Genomic DNA, 17,329 nt, shown 5'->3' with positions numbered 1-17,329 from the left:
AAGTCAGCTTTTTCAATAATTCTTCACTGGAGTTCAGAAAGAACCATGCAAGTCACCATGGTAACTAACCATTTCTGCTGAAGAGCTGAAAATTCACGGCTGACAGTTTAAAGAATAATGCCACTCAGTTAGGTTATTACATTTCCAATTAGAGGCAGAGGACAATTAGGTGGCCTTTCCACCAGTGCCTATTACAGAGTCATCTGACAGGTCCTCGAGGTGACCTGGCATGCCTCCCAGTAATGCAGTCGACCCCAACTGTCAGCAAGTAGGGGCTCTCACTGCCTGGGATGTTATAGAAAGCAATGTCCTCAGCTTTCTTCTTCTTATTCAGTCTCTCAATACTACTAGTGTGCTTAAAAGGAGTAAGGCATTATGTTAACAAGTTCTAATTAGTAGTTTTCCAAATCCATATGCTACATTCTGAATAAATTAAAAAGGGAAAACAGTCTCATTTAAGACATGTCTTTTGGGTGAGAGAACTAGAGGTCATATAACCATATGGCATTGGTATGGTGAGCTGGTGTACTACAGTTCTAATTCAGCAAAGTTTTGTAGTGATCAGAGGTTATTTATAACTTGTGCTTTCTTTGCATATAAGAAGTGCAGTATTGGATCTGACCCAAAGTCCATTTCAGTCCAGTACCCTCTCTGTGATGGAGCAACCCATGGGCTACTATGGAAAGGTACAACTATCCTTTTTATGGTGACTACCCCAGGGTAAGAACTACCATGACATACCATCAGTAGCCCTTCATGATGCCTTTACCTTTTCAGATCCTGCTTACTTCCTGTCTTATGCTAATACAGAGATTATCAAATTGCCATGGAAAATGCCCCTGATTTGCTCTAACCACTTTATTCTGGAGTTTCAGGGAGTGATCACTCAATTCCATATCCTGAAACATGGTAGGCTCAAAGAATACCTTGCACAGAATGGTTCTGGCATACCCAGAACAAGTTATTTTGCCCAGGCTATTGGTGATTTAGTAAGCAAGCTCCCCCTTTCAATGGTTGGGTTTGCCTTGAATTCCTGAAAACATAAAAAGCCAGAGGCACCTTAAAGACCACTTGGTCACACTCTCTCCTTTTATTGATGAGGAAACTGAGGTGCAGGGACTTGCATCAGTTTACACTATTAATCAGAGACACAACAAGAGTTGAAGTTCAAAGCTTTGGTTCCTGGCTTAGTTCACTTTCACCCTGGCCTTCCCTCATGGAGACTGGCCATCTCTTCACTCCTTTTAGATGGTCTTCTCTGGACCCTCTGAAATGTCATTCTGTCTTTCTGGAGGTCTTACTAGAACTGCACAGGTGAAGATACTTTCTTCCTTTCTGGCTTTATTGTTGATATAATTGCAGATGAAGATGAATGTTTTTTGGCCTCTATGGCAGTACAATGATTTGTTGAAAGGTCAGAAAACAATGGCCTACAATGACCTCCAGGTGCTATTCTTGATTTCCAACTGAAAGACCCAAATCCATCACCCTCTACGTGAGTGACCCTGAGGTTCATGTGCTTCCTGTCTGCACACCCATGGCTCTAACAGCTCTAACTAGAGTTCACCCCCAACAGTGAGGCTCTCCAATACCGAGAAGACCTTGGTGTTGCCTGCCAACACGTACGCATTACTGGGGAGCCTCCAGGCTGACACTCACCTTTGCATAAGCGGTTGTCTTAATAAACCACTGTCTGAGGTACTTCTGTTCCACCTTTGCTCCAGAACGCCACGAACAGCCATGTTCATCCACCTGCTCATTGGCAAGCACTGTTTGATCCACTGGGTCCCAGTTAACCAAGGCCTGTTATAATTCGTGAAACAAAATGATGCAATCTGGTAAGTATACTGAATAGGATCATACTGAGGTTCCTTACATGTGAGAGGGTCTGCAAAGGCAGTATCTCTGCTCTGAGACTTGAGGGCATCTCCTTGGAGCATCACTTGGCAAGGAAGGCACTAGCAAGCTGTAAAAAAAAGAATGTGAACTGCCTCTGTGCTTTCATTTTATTAGAATAGGCTTGGGAAGGGAGGCTCTAAGTATGTGTCTTCAAGTTTGGAATCTGCTTGTATGAAAGGATGGACTTGCAGATTGGAAATTTTAGTAAACAGAGGAAAAGAAGAAAAAATGGTACCTAGACCTTAGTAGAATTGGGTTATTTTAGGGGAAAAAATGTATTTATTTTAATGTAAATAGCTAACACTTACCGAGAGATTCACATGTGCCAGATGCTGTGCTAAGTGCTTTCCTAAGGTTGGCTCTTCTAATCCTCACAACAACATTTTGAGGTAAGAATATTATTATCCCCATATTGCAGAGGAGGAAGTTAAGGAACAGAGAGATTAAATAACTTGCCTAAGGTCACACAGTAAGTAAGTGGCAGAGACAGCAAGGTAGGAACTCAGGTCTCTAGGAACTGTAAACATTTTTGCAATTTTTTAAAACTTCTGTTTAAATTAAGGTACAACATACATAGAGTAATGTGGATAAATCTTAAGTGTAGAGCTCAATCAATTTCTACCATCACTCATACCAAGACATAGAACATTCCCAGCAACCCAGAAAATTCTGTCGTGCCTTCTCCCAATCAACATCTGCCCCCCAAAAAGGTAACAATATTCTGAGATCTATCTCCATAGATTTCTTTGGCTGATAGAACCTGTAGTCTTAACCATGATGAAGTTTCTCTCCATAAAGTTCTAATTCGTTTCTATTTTCATTTAAAATACCTCTGTCATCTACATCCACTCCTTTATGACATTTAGGTACAACTGAGTACAAAGAAGGCAATGAGTACAGAGACATGTTTAGGCAGTAAAATACACATTGTTTTTTAAGATTTTAATAAGCAATTTTAATAAGAGATTGTGCTGAATGTTGCCAATTTGCCCGTCCAAATCCTCTTTCTACCCTGTTCTGTACCCCAGGAAGCTGTCCCCTGTGCCTACATTAACCAGGACCCTTGCCCTCTGGCCAATGAGAGGCACCCTGGCTTCCTCCCAGCTGGGTCACGGCCCCCGTTGGGCGGGCCTCTCCTACTGCTCCAGCTACTGCTCTCCCAGTTCCAGTAACTGCTCCCGATGTTGCCCCTGCCGCCTGGGGTGGGCAAAAGCTTCCTTCTGTTCCCAGTGCCAGGTGCTTGACCATCCCTTGTGGGTTTCCCTGAACTCTGCACAGAAAGTCTTTTTTCTTTTTCTTTTTTTTTGATGTGGACCATTTTTTTTTTAAGTCTTTATTGAATTTGTTACAATATTGCTTCTGTTTTATGTTCTGGTTTTTTGGCCGCGAGCCATGTGGGATCTTAGCTCCCGGACCAGGGATCGAACCTGCACCCCCTGCACTGGAAGGCAAAGTCTTAACCACTGGACCGCCAGGGAAGTCCCAGAGACAGTATTTTCATTACATTTTCTTCAATGACTGCTTTCGGGTAGGCCCTCTTTTTCCTGCTGGGACCCTGACTGATTCAGAGACATATCTAAAAATTACATAAAAAGTAGGAGTGGAGGAGAGACTAACCCATCTATGGGTTGTGATTTTACAACTAAAAAGTAGTACATCCACTGAAAAACTTAAGCCTGTGAAGCCTAGAGTCGGAGCGGGAAAGACATGCATTGAATGATTTTCTCCCCTGATTCTAGGGCCCCCCAAATCCTTGAATCCATAAATAGAGATAGACAAAATATAGGACAAATTACCTTAGACCTAAAAACTTGAGGTGAATAAACCAAGGGTGACTTACTTATCTATTATCATTGCCCATATTAGGGGTTAGGGGGAAGGACACCACTTAAAAGATAAAAAGAAAGAGCCAAGTATTGTTTAGTAACAAGGACAGCTCCTTCAAAGGCACCCCGCCCCCCAAAAAAACCCCATGTACAGCTAAAATGGTATAAAGTATGAAAGGGAGGGAAAAAAGCCCTATATGCCTTCACCTCTGTCTCCTGGCCCCTGCAGGTGACACGGAGAAGCAAACACTCAGCACTGCAGATTGCAAAAACAAATAGGACTTTATTTTCTTATCAACATTCCCACATGGCCTGGCATCTCTCAGACTCTGGGTTACAAAATGCAATAAAACCCTGGTAATGAACGAAAGACAAATAAAAGCAAAACACAAAAGCAATCTTTCCGGGATGAAAGTCTTGGGGGTGGGGGAGATGAGGAAAAACACAAAAGGAAAGTCTCAAATCAAAGATGCATCCTTGTGAGAACCCACTCTCTTTTCTTCCCAGGACTGCGATCCACCTCAAGCACAGAGTTTCAGGGTTCAGACTCAGCCTTTCTGCTGGCGGTAAACCCATGGGTGGTCAAAATGTAGGGCCTGTGGGGTCCAGGGTGCACAGCACCTGTGGCCTCTTGAAGTCCTGGAGTTGCTTCCCAAATACCTTTCTCTGGATCTCCTCTCTTATGTAATGGTCTCTATCCTACAGCTTCCCCTCAAGCCACAGTCTGTCTTCTCTCATCTGGCATTTTTGGGTTTTCACATTTTGAACACTTACTTTGATAGATGCCCTGATTTTTAAGCAAGCACAGTCTTGCTACATAGAATATAGTTTCTGGACAACTTCACCGACTGTAGTCACTACGGTGGTTGATTATGGTCTCTATCACCTCCTGAAGCCAACTCCATGCTCCTTATAGTTAACTAGTCTTATTAGTAAAATACAGCCTATCTCTGTATTTTGAAATCAACTTTAAATCAATACTGAAATCATTAAAACACCTGCAGAAACACTGGATTCTAGTCGATTTTGCCCACTGCTTCCCTCACACAAGTTATCTGGCAACATCACAGAATGAGCCATCCCAAATAATAGAACTTCCCCAGTTGATCAAGGGTTAAACACTAAGATTAACATTTTTTTTTGTTTGAGTGATTTGTGGGAAACTTTCAGAAAGCATTTTAGAAATGCACATCACAACACAATTCTAAACAAGAATCGGCCATGTTCACAGGGTCAGTTTTGCACAGTGACTGTGGGTGCTGCATCATTTTTGCCTCCTCCCCCTCCCCTTCTTGGCTGTTAGGCTCTTGGAGGTGTGGGTGACTATGGGGTCCATTGGGGATTCTCAAGGCAATTTCATCCTGATTTTGACTTTATCAGCGCTCCTCTCTGCAACACAGCAGCTGTGGTGCCTATTGCCCAGCAGGCTTCCTATTCCAAACCTCATCCTTTCTCATCTCATCCTCCTCTTCCCCTGGATCCTCCTTCCCCTCGCCTCCCTGGCCCTCACCCATTTCACAGGGTGCCAGTCCCAACTAGAGCACATCCTCCATTAGTATGCTTTTGTCTCCTGGCCAAGGCATCACTCTTCAGGCCTTTGGCTGCTCTCCATCATTTCCCTTGCTTCTTTCTCCTCAAGCTCTGCTTTTATATGACTGGAGACGGTTTTTTGAGTATCCTGTCATGTAGCTTCACGTTCCAGAAGGCTGGTAAAATATATGTTTTAGGGTATTGATTTTCTCAGGGTCTATTAGCTTTTTTCTCCACAAAAGCGTGTTTAATTAAGGAACACCATATAGATCTTATTAAAGGATCTAATTCTCAAAATTGATTTTGCCCCATTCCATCTAGAATGGGCCTGAATTTGGACTCAGTCCAGAATGGGGGGTGGAAGGTTCCCAAGGCCAGTTTATTTGTTACTTGCCACCACCTTCCAAAGCCACCAGGGGGCAGACTGAGAGAGGCTGCCTGTCTGTGCACCATGTTTCTTTAAGTAGGTTAGGTGGGTGAATTAGCACAATAAGCAGCTGCCGCTGAAATCATGAAGACAACCAAAGACAAACTCATAAATTAGGTGGCACTCCACAGGTCTCTAGAATGTCCAAGTGGAACACAGCATCATTCTCTCTACTAGCTACATCCACAGAATAATTTTTTTTTAAACCAGAGAGGTGAAATTAATGTTCTCCCAAGAAGAGGTCTCTATATTCATATTTTTGGCTGAAAATATTTTGTTCTGTGAGAGCAAGAAGAGATTCCCTTTTGCACGGAAAACAAACATTCTGATGGACAGTGCTTGTTAAGAACAAGATTTAAAGACTCCGGTTCTGTTTTGTAATGCTCTGCTAAAATACTTTCCCTAAATGTCCATTTATACAGCTTGTAGCAGAACTGAATTTAACAATTAAGGCTATCTTCTTTTTAAAAAAGTAAGTTATGACAATGCCATTAGAGGAAAAGTATTAATATGTGAGTTATTTTTTGCCAAATATGCTTTACAAAGTATGCTATATGCAGTCTTTCTAAAGTAAATTAACTTTCTAATGTGAATTTCAAGTTTATATTTTGAAATAAACCCCAGGAATAGAATGTTAACTGATATCGATATGTTTTATTTTTATTTATTAATTTAAAAAATTTGTTAATTAATTAATTTATTTTTGGCTGTGTTGGGTCTTAGTTGCCGCACGCGGGGTCTCCCGTTGCAGCGCGCAGGCTCTTCGTTGTGGTGCACAAGCTCTCTAGTTGTGGCGCGCGGGGCTTAGTTGCCCCGCGGCGTGTGGGATCTTAGTTCCCAGAGCAGGGATCAAACCTGCGTCCCCTGCATTGGAAGGAGGATTTTTAACCACTGGACCACCAGGGGAGTCCCAATATGTTTTATGTTTTAAAGCCAATTTGAAAATGGCTATCCAATAAAAGGAGATCTACCTGGAAAAAATACTTTGGATTAGAGCTAACTCTGATCTTCAAACAATATACCAATTGTGCACGTTTGCATTCTACTTATGATTTTTTTTCTTAAGATCATGTCATTTAATAGTGACTTTTAAACATTAATACACCAAAAACATTTAAGTCAATGTTAGCAAGTTTTAGTTAGCAATAAGAACATTATCTTTCTAAAAGAAAATCCATGAAATAATCTACACTGTTTTTCTGTGATACCTTCCCATGGACAGCATGCCTTAGAATTAGCCAGGAAGCTTCAGGATTTTTTTATTTTTTATTTTTTTTTTTGGCTGCATTGGGTCTTCGTCGCTGCATGCGGGCTTTCTCTAGTTGTGGTGAGCAGGGGCTACTACTCTTCATTGCAGTGCGCGGGCTTCTCACTGCGGTGGCTTCTCTTGTTGTGGAGCATGGGCTCTAGGCACGCAGGCTTCAGTAGTTGTGGCACATGGGCTCAGTAGTTGTGGCTCACAGGCTCTAGAGGGCAGGCTCAGTAGTAGTGGTGCACAGGCTTAATTGCTCCAAGGCATGTGGGATCTTCCCAGACCAGGGCTTGAACCTGTGTCCCCTGCATTGGCAGGTGGATTCTTAACCACGGCACCACCAGGGAAGTCCCTTCAGGATTTTTTTAACTTTCTATTTTTCCAATTTAAATATCATAATGACTCCAGGTACCTGCAGGCATGCACAGACAGGCACTTATTAAGCACATACTCTGTGCCAGGCACCATCCCAGGCTCTCTACAAGCATTCATCTGTTTTACCCTTGTAACACCCTATGAAGTGGGGAGAAGAGGGTGGTAGGCAGAACAACTGCACCCCAAAGATGTCCACATCCTATGTCATCCAGAATCCAGATGCCCATGTCACTTGCAACCAGTGAATATGTTACCTACATGGTAAAAGGGTCTTTGAAGATATGATTAATAAAGGATTTCAAGATGGGGAGATTAACCTGGATTAACCAGATGGGCCCAAAGTAATGACAAAAGCTCTTATAAGAGAAAGAGTAAGGCAGAAGATTCAGAGTCTGAGAAGGAGAGGTGACGATGGAAGCACAGGTCAGAGAGATTTCAAGATGCTACGCTCTGGCTTTGAAGTTGGAGAGCAGTCCAAAGTCAATGACAGAAGCAGCCTCCAGAAGCTGGACAAGGCAGGGAAAGAGATTCTCCTCTAGCGCCTTCAGAATGAAGGCAGCTCTGCCAACATCTTGATTTTTATCCCAGTGAGACCTATTTCATGGACCTGTAAGACAATGAATCTGTGTTGTTTTAAGCGACCCAGTTGGTGGTAATTTGTTACAGCAGCAGCAACAGGAAAGGAATACAGTCTGTTCCCATGAGAGAAGTAGTCAGAGGGAAAACTGGACCAAATTCCCCAGGGGTATGCAGATTGTGAGGCGGGGGGGAGGAGTGTCACACTGACTTGGAAACAACTGGGGAGAAGAGAGACATCTGGAGCCAGTAGCATGGTCATCCTTGTGCAATGGGGGGCCCCAGAAACCCCTTCCATCATCAGAAAAGTTACTCAGCTCCTAAGATGCTGTCTGTGATTGGCTTTGGATCCAACCCAATAGTGATGAGATTAAGCTTCCTACTTGGGTTTGATGTGCTTAGAACTGAAGCAGCATGAACAAACCCGGGGTGTGGAGACAGAGAAGCAAGTGTCCTATGAAGAAATATTATAATAAACATTCAATACATCCAAAAAGTCAGCTTAACTATACAATAAATAGATACAAAAAAATCAAGTGTCTTGTAAAGGGATATTACGCAACCAAGGGCTCCATGCAAGAAATGTTTACACTATTATATTAACATGTCACATCATTTCATACCCCGTGCATATAAATAGTAACTATGCAACTGAGGATAGGTAACATTGGCTAATCTAATTGATGCTGTGTACAACTGCTTACACTCTTTAAAAAACTGTTCACTATTTCCTGTGTTTTACCTGCAGGACGCCCTCTGCTTTGCTGTGGCTTTTTCATGTCTTATAACTTCAATTTTTGTTTGTCCTTCCTGCTATCACTTGGGATACACAATGTAGCTCACGATCTCTTACTCCCTCTGCCTGGACCCATGGGTGATTCCAGTGTGGAAACCCCTTTTGGGTATAATTATAATCCACCTGAGCAAGGGAGGCTCTTCTGGGAAGGTGTCTGCCAGGCTGCTAGATCAGCACCGAACCTGCTGATTAGAGTGGAAGTCTGATGATTTTCCCACCAATTCTCTTCCTACCCTTTTGCTTTTGGATATTGAATAATGCTGTTAAGAAAAATTATCCAAAACTTAGAAACAGGCAAAAGGGATTGCTCCTTCAGTGTAGGCTGGGATTGGCTAGCAGACCCACATCCCCCAGGGATTATCTGATTTTCTAGGGATGTGTACCTTTGTTTGACTCCCTACTCACTATTGTTTAAGTTATTTTACAGCCCTCCTAGGTGAAAAGAAGAGGTTAACTTGTAGAAAACTCAGAGCTAGGCAAACGCTTTTTGTCTGAGAGTGATGCAAATGGCTCCCATGCAATGACAATGCAAATGATTTCTGTCTCACAGAAAAGATTGTCCCCAGAATTGTAGGACAGACATTAAGCAGTTTTGATTCTATTAGCAAATTCATTTCAGCACGCCTGTGACCCTATAAACCGCCCTTCCTTGAAATCTCATTTGAACCAGTCTTAACATACAAATGGTTCTCTCACTAATTAATGAGTTGAATAAAATCCTTGACACATATTCATTTTATATTTGTATGGGAGTCATATTTTTAACTTCTGAAAATAATGCTTTAACAACACAAAAGGTCTGTTGCAGTCAGCACTTTGGACAGGTACTCGTCTCTCACCACTCCTAACCTAACGGGGCTCTGGACATAGGAACAGCTATGGTGTGTTAAGAAATTAAATTGACCCAGGAGGCTCTACAGTGGTTAAACATCAGTATGACTCAGTTCCACAAAGTTCTCACTCTCAATTTATCCCAAATGTTAATGGGGATGGAATAGTCTCTTTAAAAAAACAATCATAACAACATAATATTTTAAACAACCAATATTTTAATATCCTTAATTTATAAAGATGAGAGTGGGTTAGGGATTGTATACGCTGTACAATGGTTCTCACAGTGTGGTCCATAAACCTCTGGGGTCCCGAGACCCCTGCAAGGGGTGTGCAGGTCAAAACTATTTTCATTATAATAATAATGCGTGGGTACAACATTCATTCAAAGTGTAAAATAGGCCAACACATTTTAAAATAACAGAGTACAAAAAGTTCATTGATATTTAGATTCAACATTGCAACTGACCTTTAAGAACCCACCACTTGTTGAGTTTTGGTGTAGTATCAAAGGAGAATATTCATAATTATCTGCAATGGTTATTAAAATACTTCTCCACTTTTAGCAAGTTCTGTTAATTAGTTCTTCTGGTATTTACTATTATAACTTTAAGTAATAAAATTGTACTACCTCAAGTTTGATATATTATCTTTATTTTTTTTTTATTATAATTATCATTTTTGGCTGCATTGGGTCTTCATTGTTGAGTGCAGGCTTTTTCTACCTGTGGCAAGCCGGGGGCTACTCTTCGTCACGGTGCGCGGGCTTCTCATTGTGGTGGCTTCTCTCGTTACAGAGCATGGGCTCTAGGCGCATGGGCTTCACTAGTTGTGGCACGTGGGCTCAGTAGTTGTGGCTCATGGGCTCTAGAGCGCAGGCTCAGTAATTGTGACACACGGGCTTAGTTGCTCCACGGCATGCGGGATCTTCCCGGACCAGGGATTGAACCCATGTCCCCTGCATTGGCAGGCGGATTCTTTTTTTTAAAATAAGATTTAATTGTATTTATTTTTTTTTGGCTGCATTAGGTCTTCGTTACTGCGTGCAGGCTTTCTCTAGTTGTGGTGAGCAGGGGCTACTCTCTGTTGCGGTGTGCGGGCTTCTCCTTGCGGTGGCTTCTCTTGTTGCGGAGCACAGGCTCTAGGTGCACGGGCTTCAACAGTTGCGGCACATGGGCTCAACAGTTGTGGCATGTGGGCTCTAGAGCGCAGGCTCAGTAGTTGTGGCACATGGGTTTAGTTGCTCCGTGGCATGTGGGATCTTCCCGGACCAGGGATCGAACCCATGTCCCCTGCATTGGCAGGCGGATTCTTAACCACTGCGCCACCAGGGAAGTCCCTGATATACTATCTTTAGACAGTTCTGCTGACCCTCTACCATATAATATGAGATATTCAGCACAGTCATACAGCCTTCCTCCCACCTGACCCCTATTCTAGTTTTTGCTACCTTTGTTAACTTTAGCTTTAACAGCTACCTTTCAACTTAAAAAAAAAATAGACATAAATCTCTAATTCTCCATCTATGACTCCTTGTTATGAAAGATGTAGGGATCATCTCACGCTTGCTTCTACTTCTCTTCCCCAATTTCACCTCCTGATTTTTGTTAGCTATATTATTTTTTATGTTGTCAAGGTTTAAGACATTTTGTGTTATTCTCATATTCTAAACTGAGCCTTCTATATGAGTCTCTATACTGATTGTAAAATGTTTTATATTTAAAACATAATGATATTATAAGTACTATTCTTTTCAAGACGAAGCAGTGTGATGTGACCCACAGAAAAGTAAATATAAGTCTATGTCATTAAATCCCTCTCATCAAAGGAGAACATCTCAAGTACAACGGTACAATGAGTTTTCTACTTGATACTTCTGAATTTTCTAGACCAGTGCTATCTGGTACTTCTCTTATGTGGAAGCATATTCTGTTATGATGGGAATGTTTTATATCTTTGCTGTCCAACACTAGCTACCAGCACGTGAATGTGGATAGTATGACTGAGGACCTGAATTTTTAATATTATTTAATCTTATTTACTTTAAATTTAAATTTCAACAACCACATGCAGCTAATGGCTATCATCACACTGGATGGTGCAGTTCTAGGCCATGTGATGATACTCTTTCTCTCAACTCCCGCCATCTAAGGCTTATCTACTATTACTGACCTCCTGTTTTAAGAAGCATTCCATTTCTTGGGAGGCCACTAGGTGCGGGCACTGTGCTTGTTGTTCTTTAAATATTACCTCTCTCTTCCCAAGACCCGGCAAGGAAGATATCATCACCCATCAGCAGATGAGAAACCATGATTCCTAAAGGTTGTCACCAGCCGGCACACATCTATGAGAGGTAGCTAGGATTTGAGAAACGTGTTCCTCCTAAGCCTCCTTGACTTCATTACAGACATTGTTATGTGCTGGGAATTCAAGGGTGAAAGAAGCTCAAGCCCTGTCCTGGAGGCACCAAAATAAGCCAGACAGTAGTTACTCTCTGGGCCTGCTGTGATTGATTTCATGAATGTGAGGTTGTGTTCATTTTCACTGTTACTGTGCAAACAGGGTTTATTTTATTCCTTATTTAACAATGATGTCTTCTAAGAAGATGGAGAAGGTTTATAGAATCTTAAAAAGCATAGCTAACTTTAACTTACCTCTTTTTGATAGGCCAGTCCAGCTTCATAGAGTTTAATAAAGAGACACTGAGTCCATTTGTAGTAATCTGGTAAACACGTGGTTATTTCCTGCCAAAGAGGGGGAAAATCAGGTATAGGCCATTGTAAATATCCCCTCTCCCACCGTATGCATCAGCTTTGCAATTCAATTTTGAAAAGCAATCATACTGCAAAAATATTTATCAATCTATAATATTTTTACCAATTTGCAAAGTAAGGGAAGAAGCAATTTATTCTGGGAAGAGAGATGTTATCGAAAGCCACCCTCACCTTTCCCAGGGCATGTTTAATGATGAGAAACTCGACATAAGTCTTTTGCACAGCACCACCCCCCATGTATGCAAGTAATAGCTGAATTACATTGTACAAAATTGGGTACTCCCATTTTTGTCAGCATAAACATATTTGGGGGGCCAAAAAGCTAATTCATAAACGTAGTTCATTTTAGAAGCAATCACAAAATTCAGGAAGAATATTTGCCTGCTTTGGTATGATCCTCACTGGAAAACAAACCTGTGTTTCTATATATAACTGGGGACTGGTACCTCTTTTAGACTCATTATATTCCATTTATCCCATTATGTGAATCATGCTGTAGTCTACTTAGGAAGGCCCATTAAAAAGCATTATCAAATATTAAACTTAGTGAGAAATCACCTGGCTTGTATTTTGAAGCTTAATTTTATTTAAGCTTATTTTCTGTCCTGAAAACACATGTGCTATAGAATCTTTAAAATCAGGTTTAATTAATTAATTAACCGATAATGTTTGCAGTTGAGGAAGTCAAGTAAGCATAAAAACCTCTACACTGTCACACCGTTTCTCTTCTAGTGCTCTTCTTTCACTTCAAAAAAGAGCTAACAGAGAAATGGATGTAGGGCAGGGGACATTCCAAATGGTTCCATTCATCATGGACTATTAACAGAGGCATACTTCCTTCTATCAGAAATGCAAACAATCCAGTCTTTCTTCAGATGAGTAAATGAGGAGAGAGTTTAAAGCCAAGGACAGGAGAGTAAGTGTAGCAGGAACTGAGCAAGGTGTCAGGTAAACTCCTGCTGTCCCCAATGGGTGATATTTCTTATGTGAGATTCCTGGGTCCTTTTATATGCTGTTCTGTAATAATAGCGGAGTAATAGCAATTAGAAAACAAATAACTCAACTCTGATCACTGGCTCCACTCGCCCCTACAAGGCAGGGAGTGAACAACGAGCCAGTCGAACAGCTCTGCCCACACCGTAGCTGTCCCCTGACAACGCCAAAGCCGCGATTTCTGAGCCATGTGCACACACAGCCTATACCAGCTCCCGAGGCTCCACGGACATCAAGTCTGCAGGGCGTCGGACACAAAGCACTTCACCAATGCAAGAATCAAACCAGCACACTGTGGGCAGGCTTGCTCCCCCAAACCTCCAAATTCATCCTCATCCCATCATCTTTTCCTCACCAGCTAGCCCCCCTGCAAGCCTGGCACAGAACTCATTTTCCTGACAAGCAACTTACAAAACCCAGGGCAGGGGCTACGTTTCATCTGTTTCATTTTGCTTATCATGTACGCTCAGGCCTCGACACATCAAGGCACCCCCAAATTGGTGTTGAACAAAGAATAAACTAAATAGATATAGGGATGTCTGCATGTCGAATTAAATTTGTATTTTCCTCATGGAGATTTCACAAACTAAATTCAAATTACACAGGTCTGCAAGATGAATTGGAATAGGGAATGGGGTGGGGGTGAGGGGAATGCGGTGGAAATATTCCCAGACCTTGTTAGGGTAGGTATGTTCTTTAAAATTCTTATCCAGTAGAGGTCTAAAGAAATAGGTAAAGCAAATATGACATAAAGAAATAGGTGAAGCAAATATGACAAAATAATGACAACTGTTAAATCTAGGGGTTGGGCTCTTTTCTCTATTTTTCTATATATATAAGTTTTTCAAAACAAAATATCAAAATACTCCTAATGAATAGGTATATGTATGTATGTATATACATATGTATTTTCTCAGCCCCTGAATCTGTTTCCATAGATTGAGGGTAAAAATTACACAGCAATGGAGCATGATAATCTTCACTTAGGTTTGTAGTTTTGAAATTTACTTTTATCTAAAATAGAAAAAAGATGATAGATCCAGTCAGGGGGAGAAAAAAACAAGATTATCCAACCACGCATTAGCCCACTTTCAGTCAGACGGGTGATGCAAAGTGCATTGTCTTTGGAAGTGTCAGCTCCAAGGTGAGATGAGGTGTGTGGGGTACAGGCCCCCTCTTTCACTCTGCCTTCAAACTTGGGTCTGACCTGTTTTATTTATATTGTGTTTTTGCACATGTCATTTGAAGAAAAAGTAACATCAGCTGCTAAAAGAGTACAGCTCGAAAACCACGGCTCCAGAACCGTCATTCCAATCCCAAGAGAACTGTTTCAACTCATGTTTACCTCACTTGCACTGCCCCTCCTGCTGAAGTGTTGGAGTCTCCTGCCTAGAGGAGGCTGGGGACGTCCTGGGGACAGGAACCTCGCCCCTGCCCATTTATTCCCATCTGCTGCACACAGGGCCCAGCCACGACCCTCAGTACTGCCCACTCCATGAAGAAATGCCAGAGCAGGAGTTCAGTCTCACAAGAACCATAAACATGGTAGGTCAGAGACCCTGCTCGGAAAAGTATTTCCTGAGAAAGTCAAAGAGCCTTTCTGGAACCTCTCTTGATTTGCTGATTTAAAAAAAAAAAAAAAACCCGAACAGCTATTTCTAGTCTTCTAATGCCTCATCTCAGTAAAAATCATCAAACACATCTTTCTGAAATTAAACTGCTTAAAAGCTTTAACTGTAGTCAACTGGCTAGAAATTGAGAGACTCCCTTTTCAGGCTTTGGGAACTAATTTAAAACCCAGCCCTGTAGACAAAGGTCTTCTGGGGTTTCAGCACCCACAAAGATGTTAAGACCCCTTCCTTCCTTTTCCTAAAGCAGGGATTCTCAACGGGGAAACTTTTGCTCCCCAGTTATGACTGGAAACATTGCTGTTTTTGACAACTGTGATGGGGCGAGGGTGGGGGGACCTGTCAATTGCATCTAGTGGGTGGAAGTCAGGGATGCTGTTAAAACCCTACAGTGCTCAAGACAGCCCCTGGAACAAAAAATTATCCAGCCCCAAATGCCAATAATGTCAAAGGGAGAAACCCTACTCGAAGGATTTCAATCTTTTTAGTCTGAGTCTGTAACCACAGATTAAGGGGAATGAGCCAAGCGACTCTGGAGGGCAGTCCATAAAAATGATAAAACGTCCTTGGGAAGAGTGGAAACGGGAGTAAATTAACTTAGGTTTCCCTCTCCAGCTGGTGTGACCCCATCTCCGTTGAGCACAACATGCAACGCAGGTGGGAACACTGCACAATGCAGCCACCGGCCCTTCCACCAACGCTGAGACCAACCAAAAGGGAGATCTGGCAATTGGGGTGCCGGCAGACACAGGTCTGAAACTGTTAGGCACACATAATGCTACTCACTGGGAAAGAGTGACTGCCTTTATGAACTAAATTTTAAATCATTCAATATACCTCCGAGTAGCTGTCTGACTTGGAAAATCTCCTGTAATAAATTCATGTAATAAATTTCCTATTTTGAAGTTAGAGAGGCATACAGTTTTTCTTGACACAACATCAGTTTATCCCCGCCCATGAAAGAGTTGTTGAACAAAATGTTTAAAGATCATCCTTTGGAATCCAGCCCACAGTACCCAAATGTCTAGGCCCAGCCCTGCCTGTCCTCCAAAGGGAAGCCCTACATCTGCGGGCTGGGGATTCTTGTCCCCAAGCTGTGGGACGGCACCATCTTGGTAAGACTTCTCAGTGAGACCACCAGAGGAGTCAAACGAGGGCTGTTCCCTGTGTTCCCAAATCCCTTTTCATTCCTGTGCCTTCCTTGCCCTGCTTTCCAAATAAGCCAACACCTACGTGAATGCATCCTTGTTTTTAAAACAAAAAGTCAGGTAATTCAAAGTTATAGCTCCAAAAGCAACTGCAATTCGGCCACGCTGCACATAGATCTATATAAAGATGTCAACTTTTATAACTCCCTGAGCTCTAGAAAGTGCAATCTAGCTGCCAAGAGACCAAACTTATGCATCTGGAATCTCAACTAGACTCATTCCTCCACACTGTTTTAGCATTAGAAATATTTTGCACATTCACAGCCAAACCCAGGGCCCAACAGAGAAGGTGACACTCCCCCAGAACACAAGCAAGGATCAAAACGTGAACCTTTGAGGCCTGCCACCCACACCTCAGTGACTGTACAGATTAATAACCAAGCCAGCCTTGCCAGGACTGCCTGCACACAGTGCTCGGCAATGGCCAGGAGAAGGCCGAGGTGCAGACGTCCACCGGATCGTCCCTGAGAGAAAACAGCATTTGATCTGTGAAGGTGACTGACTGCTGTGTACCTCACTGAGGTCCCCTCAGGCTGACACTCCTTGCTCCAGGAAAAGAGAGAGAGAGTGATCCAAGGGAAGGATAACCCACTTTGCAGCCATTTGACTGGGTTCAAGTCCTTGCATCATCATTAGCCTTGTAGCCACAGCTGAGTCTCCCTGTCTAGAAGAGAGGGGTGATGAGGTCTGTCAGAGGGGCTGTAAGGACAAACGTGATGATGTGTGTAAAGCACACGCTGGGCACACATGAGGGATCAATGGTGCCACTTCCCTTGCTTGACTCAGAGTGTGTGACGAGAGGAGTGAGGCTGGCTCCATCACCACACCCCTCTCAGAGGCGGCTGATGCCCTCATTGGGCTACTGGGACAGGGCGAAAGGCAGAGGAATGGACTGGGGTCAAAAGAGCTTGCCATCACCATCCCTTACCAAATGTTGGCTTTCTGACTAAAAAGAGATAGTGTTTATGAGGGGAAGACCAAAACACATGACCCCGACAGAGAAATCCACACCAGGCTGCTCCCAGTCACCTCTGGTGGCAATGCCCACCGCAGGGAGAGCCAGCAAGGTCGCTTCCTAGCCCCACCTTTCTGCTCTGGCAGGATTTAGTTGGGTCTTTGTTACTTGCTCCCATTGCACTTTTGACAGTGACTGGTCCCAGATCACAGAACCACTCAAAGCCATCGTGCATGTAATTTGCATTGCAACCTCACAA

At 42.6% G+C, this 17,329-nt stretch overlaps 2 protein-coding genes across 9 annotated transcripts in view; one reads left to right on the top strand and one right to left on the bottom strand.

Annotated features, from left to right (window-relative positions):
* The window catches only part of LOC309638721 (uncharacterized protein), a gene marked incomplete at its 5' end in the record, with an annotated part of 364,111 nt that overhangs the window by 116,898 nt on the left and 229,884 nt on the right, over nucleotides 1-17,329 (top strand). The gene's annotated exons all lie outside the window — the stretch shown is intronic.
* LARS2 (leucyl-tRNA synthetase 2, mitochondrial) overlaps nucleotides 1-17,329 on the bottom strand; it is a 170,323-nt gene that overhangs the window by 95,846 nt on the left and 57,148 nt on the right. For 6 of the 8 annotated variants that reach the window (XR_014251033.1, XM_082413855.1, XM_082413854.1 and 3 more), the window contains 2 exons: nucleotides 12,167-12,256; nucleotides 1,660-1,803 (listed from right to left, as the gene is read on the bottom strand). Coding sequence is in view for 7 of the 8 variants with exons in the window: in XM_082413855.1 (XP_082269981.1) it covers nucleotides 1,660-1,803; nucleotides 12,167-12,256 (234 nt within the window). In the remaining variant the exon portion in view is untranslated. The remainder of the gene's footprint in view (nucleotides 1-1,659; nucleotides 1,804-12,166; nucleotides 12,257-17,329) is intronic. The other 2 variants (XM_082413859.1, XM_082413857.1) reach the window with 2 other exon arrangements.

The sequence above is a fragment of the Balaenoptera physalus genome (genome assembly GCF_965194825.1).
Source record: "Balaenoptera physalus genome assembly, chromosome: 11".
Classification (NCBI taxonomy): domain Eukaryota; kingdom Metazoa; phylum Chordata; class Mammalia; order Artiodactyla; family Balaenopteridae; genus Balaenoptera; species Balaenoptera physalus.
Note: the sequence above shows the minus strand (reverse complement) of the source record. Positions and strands in the feature narration are given on the sequence as shown.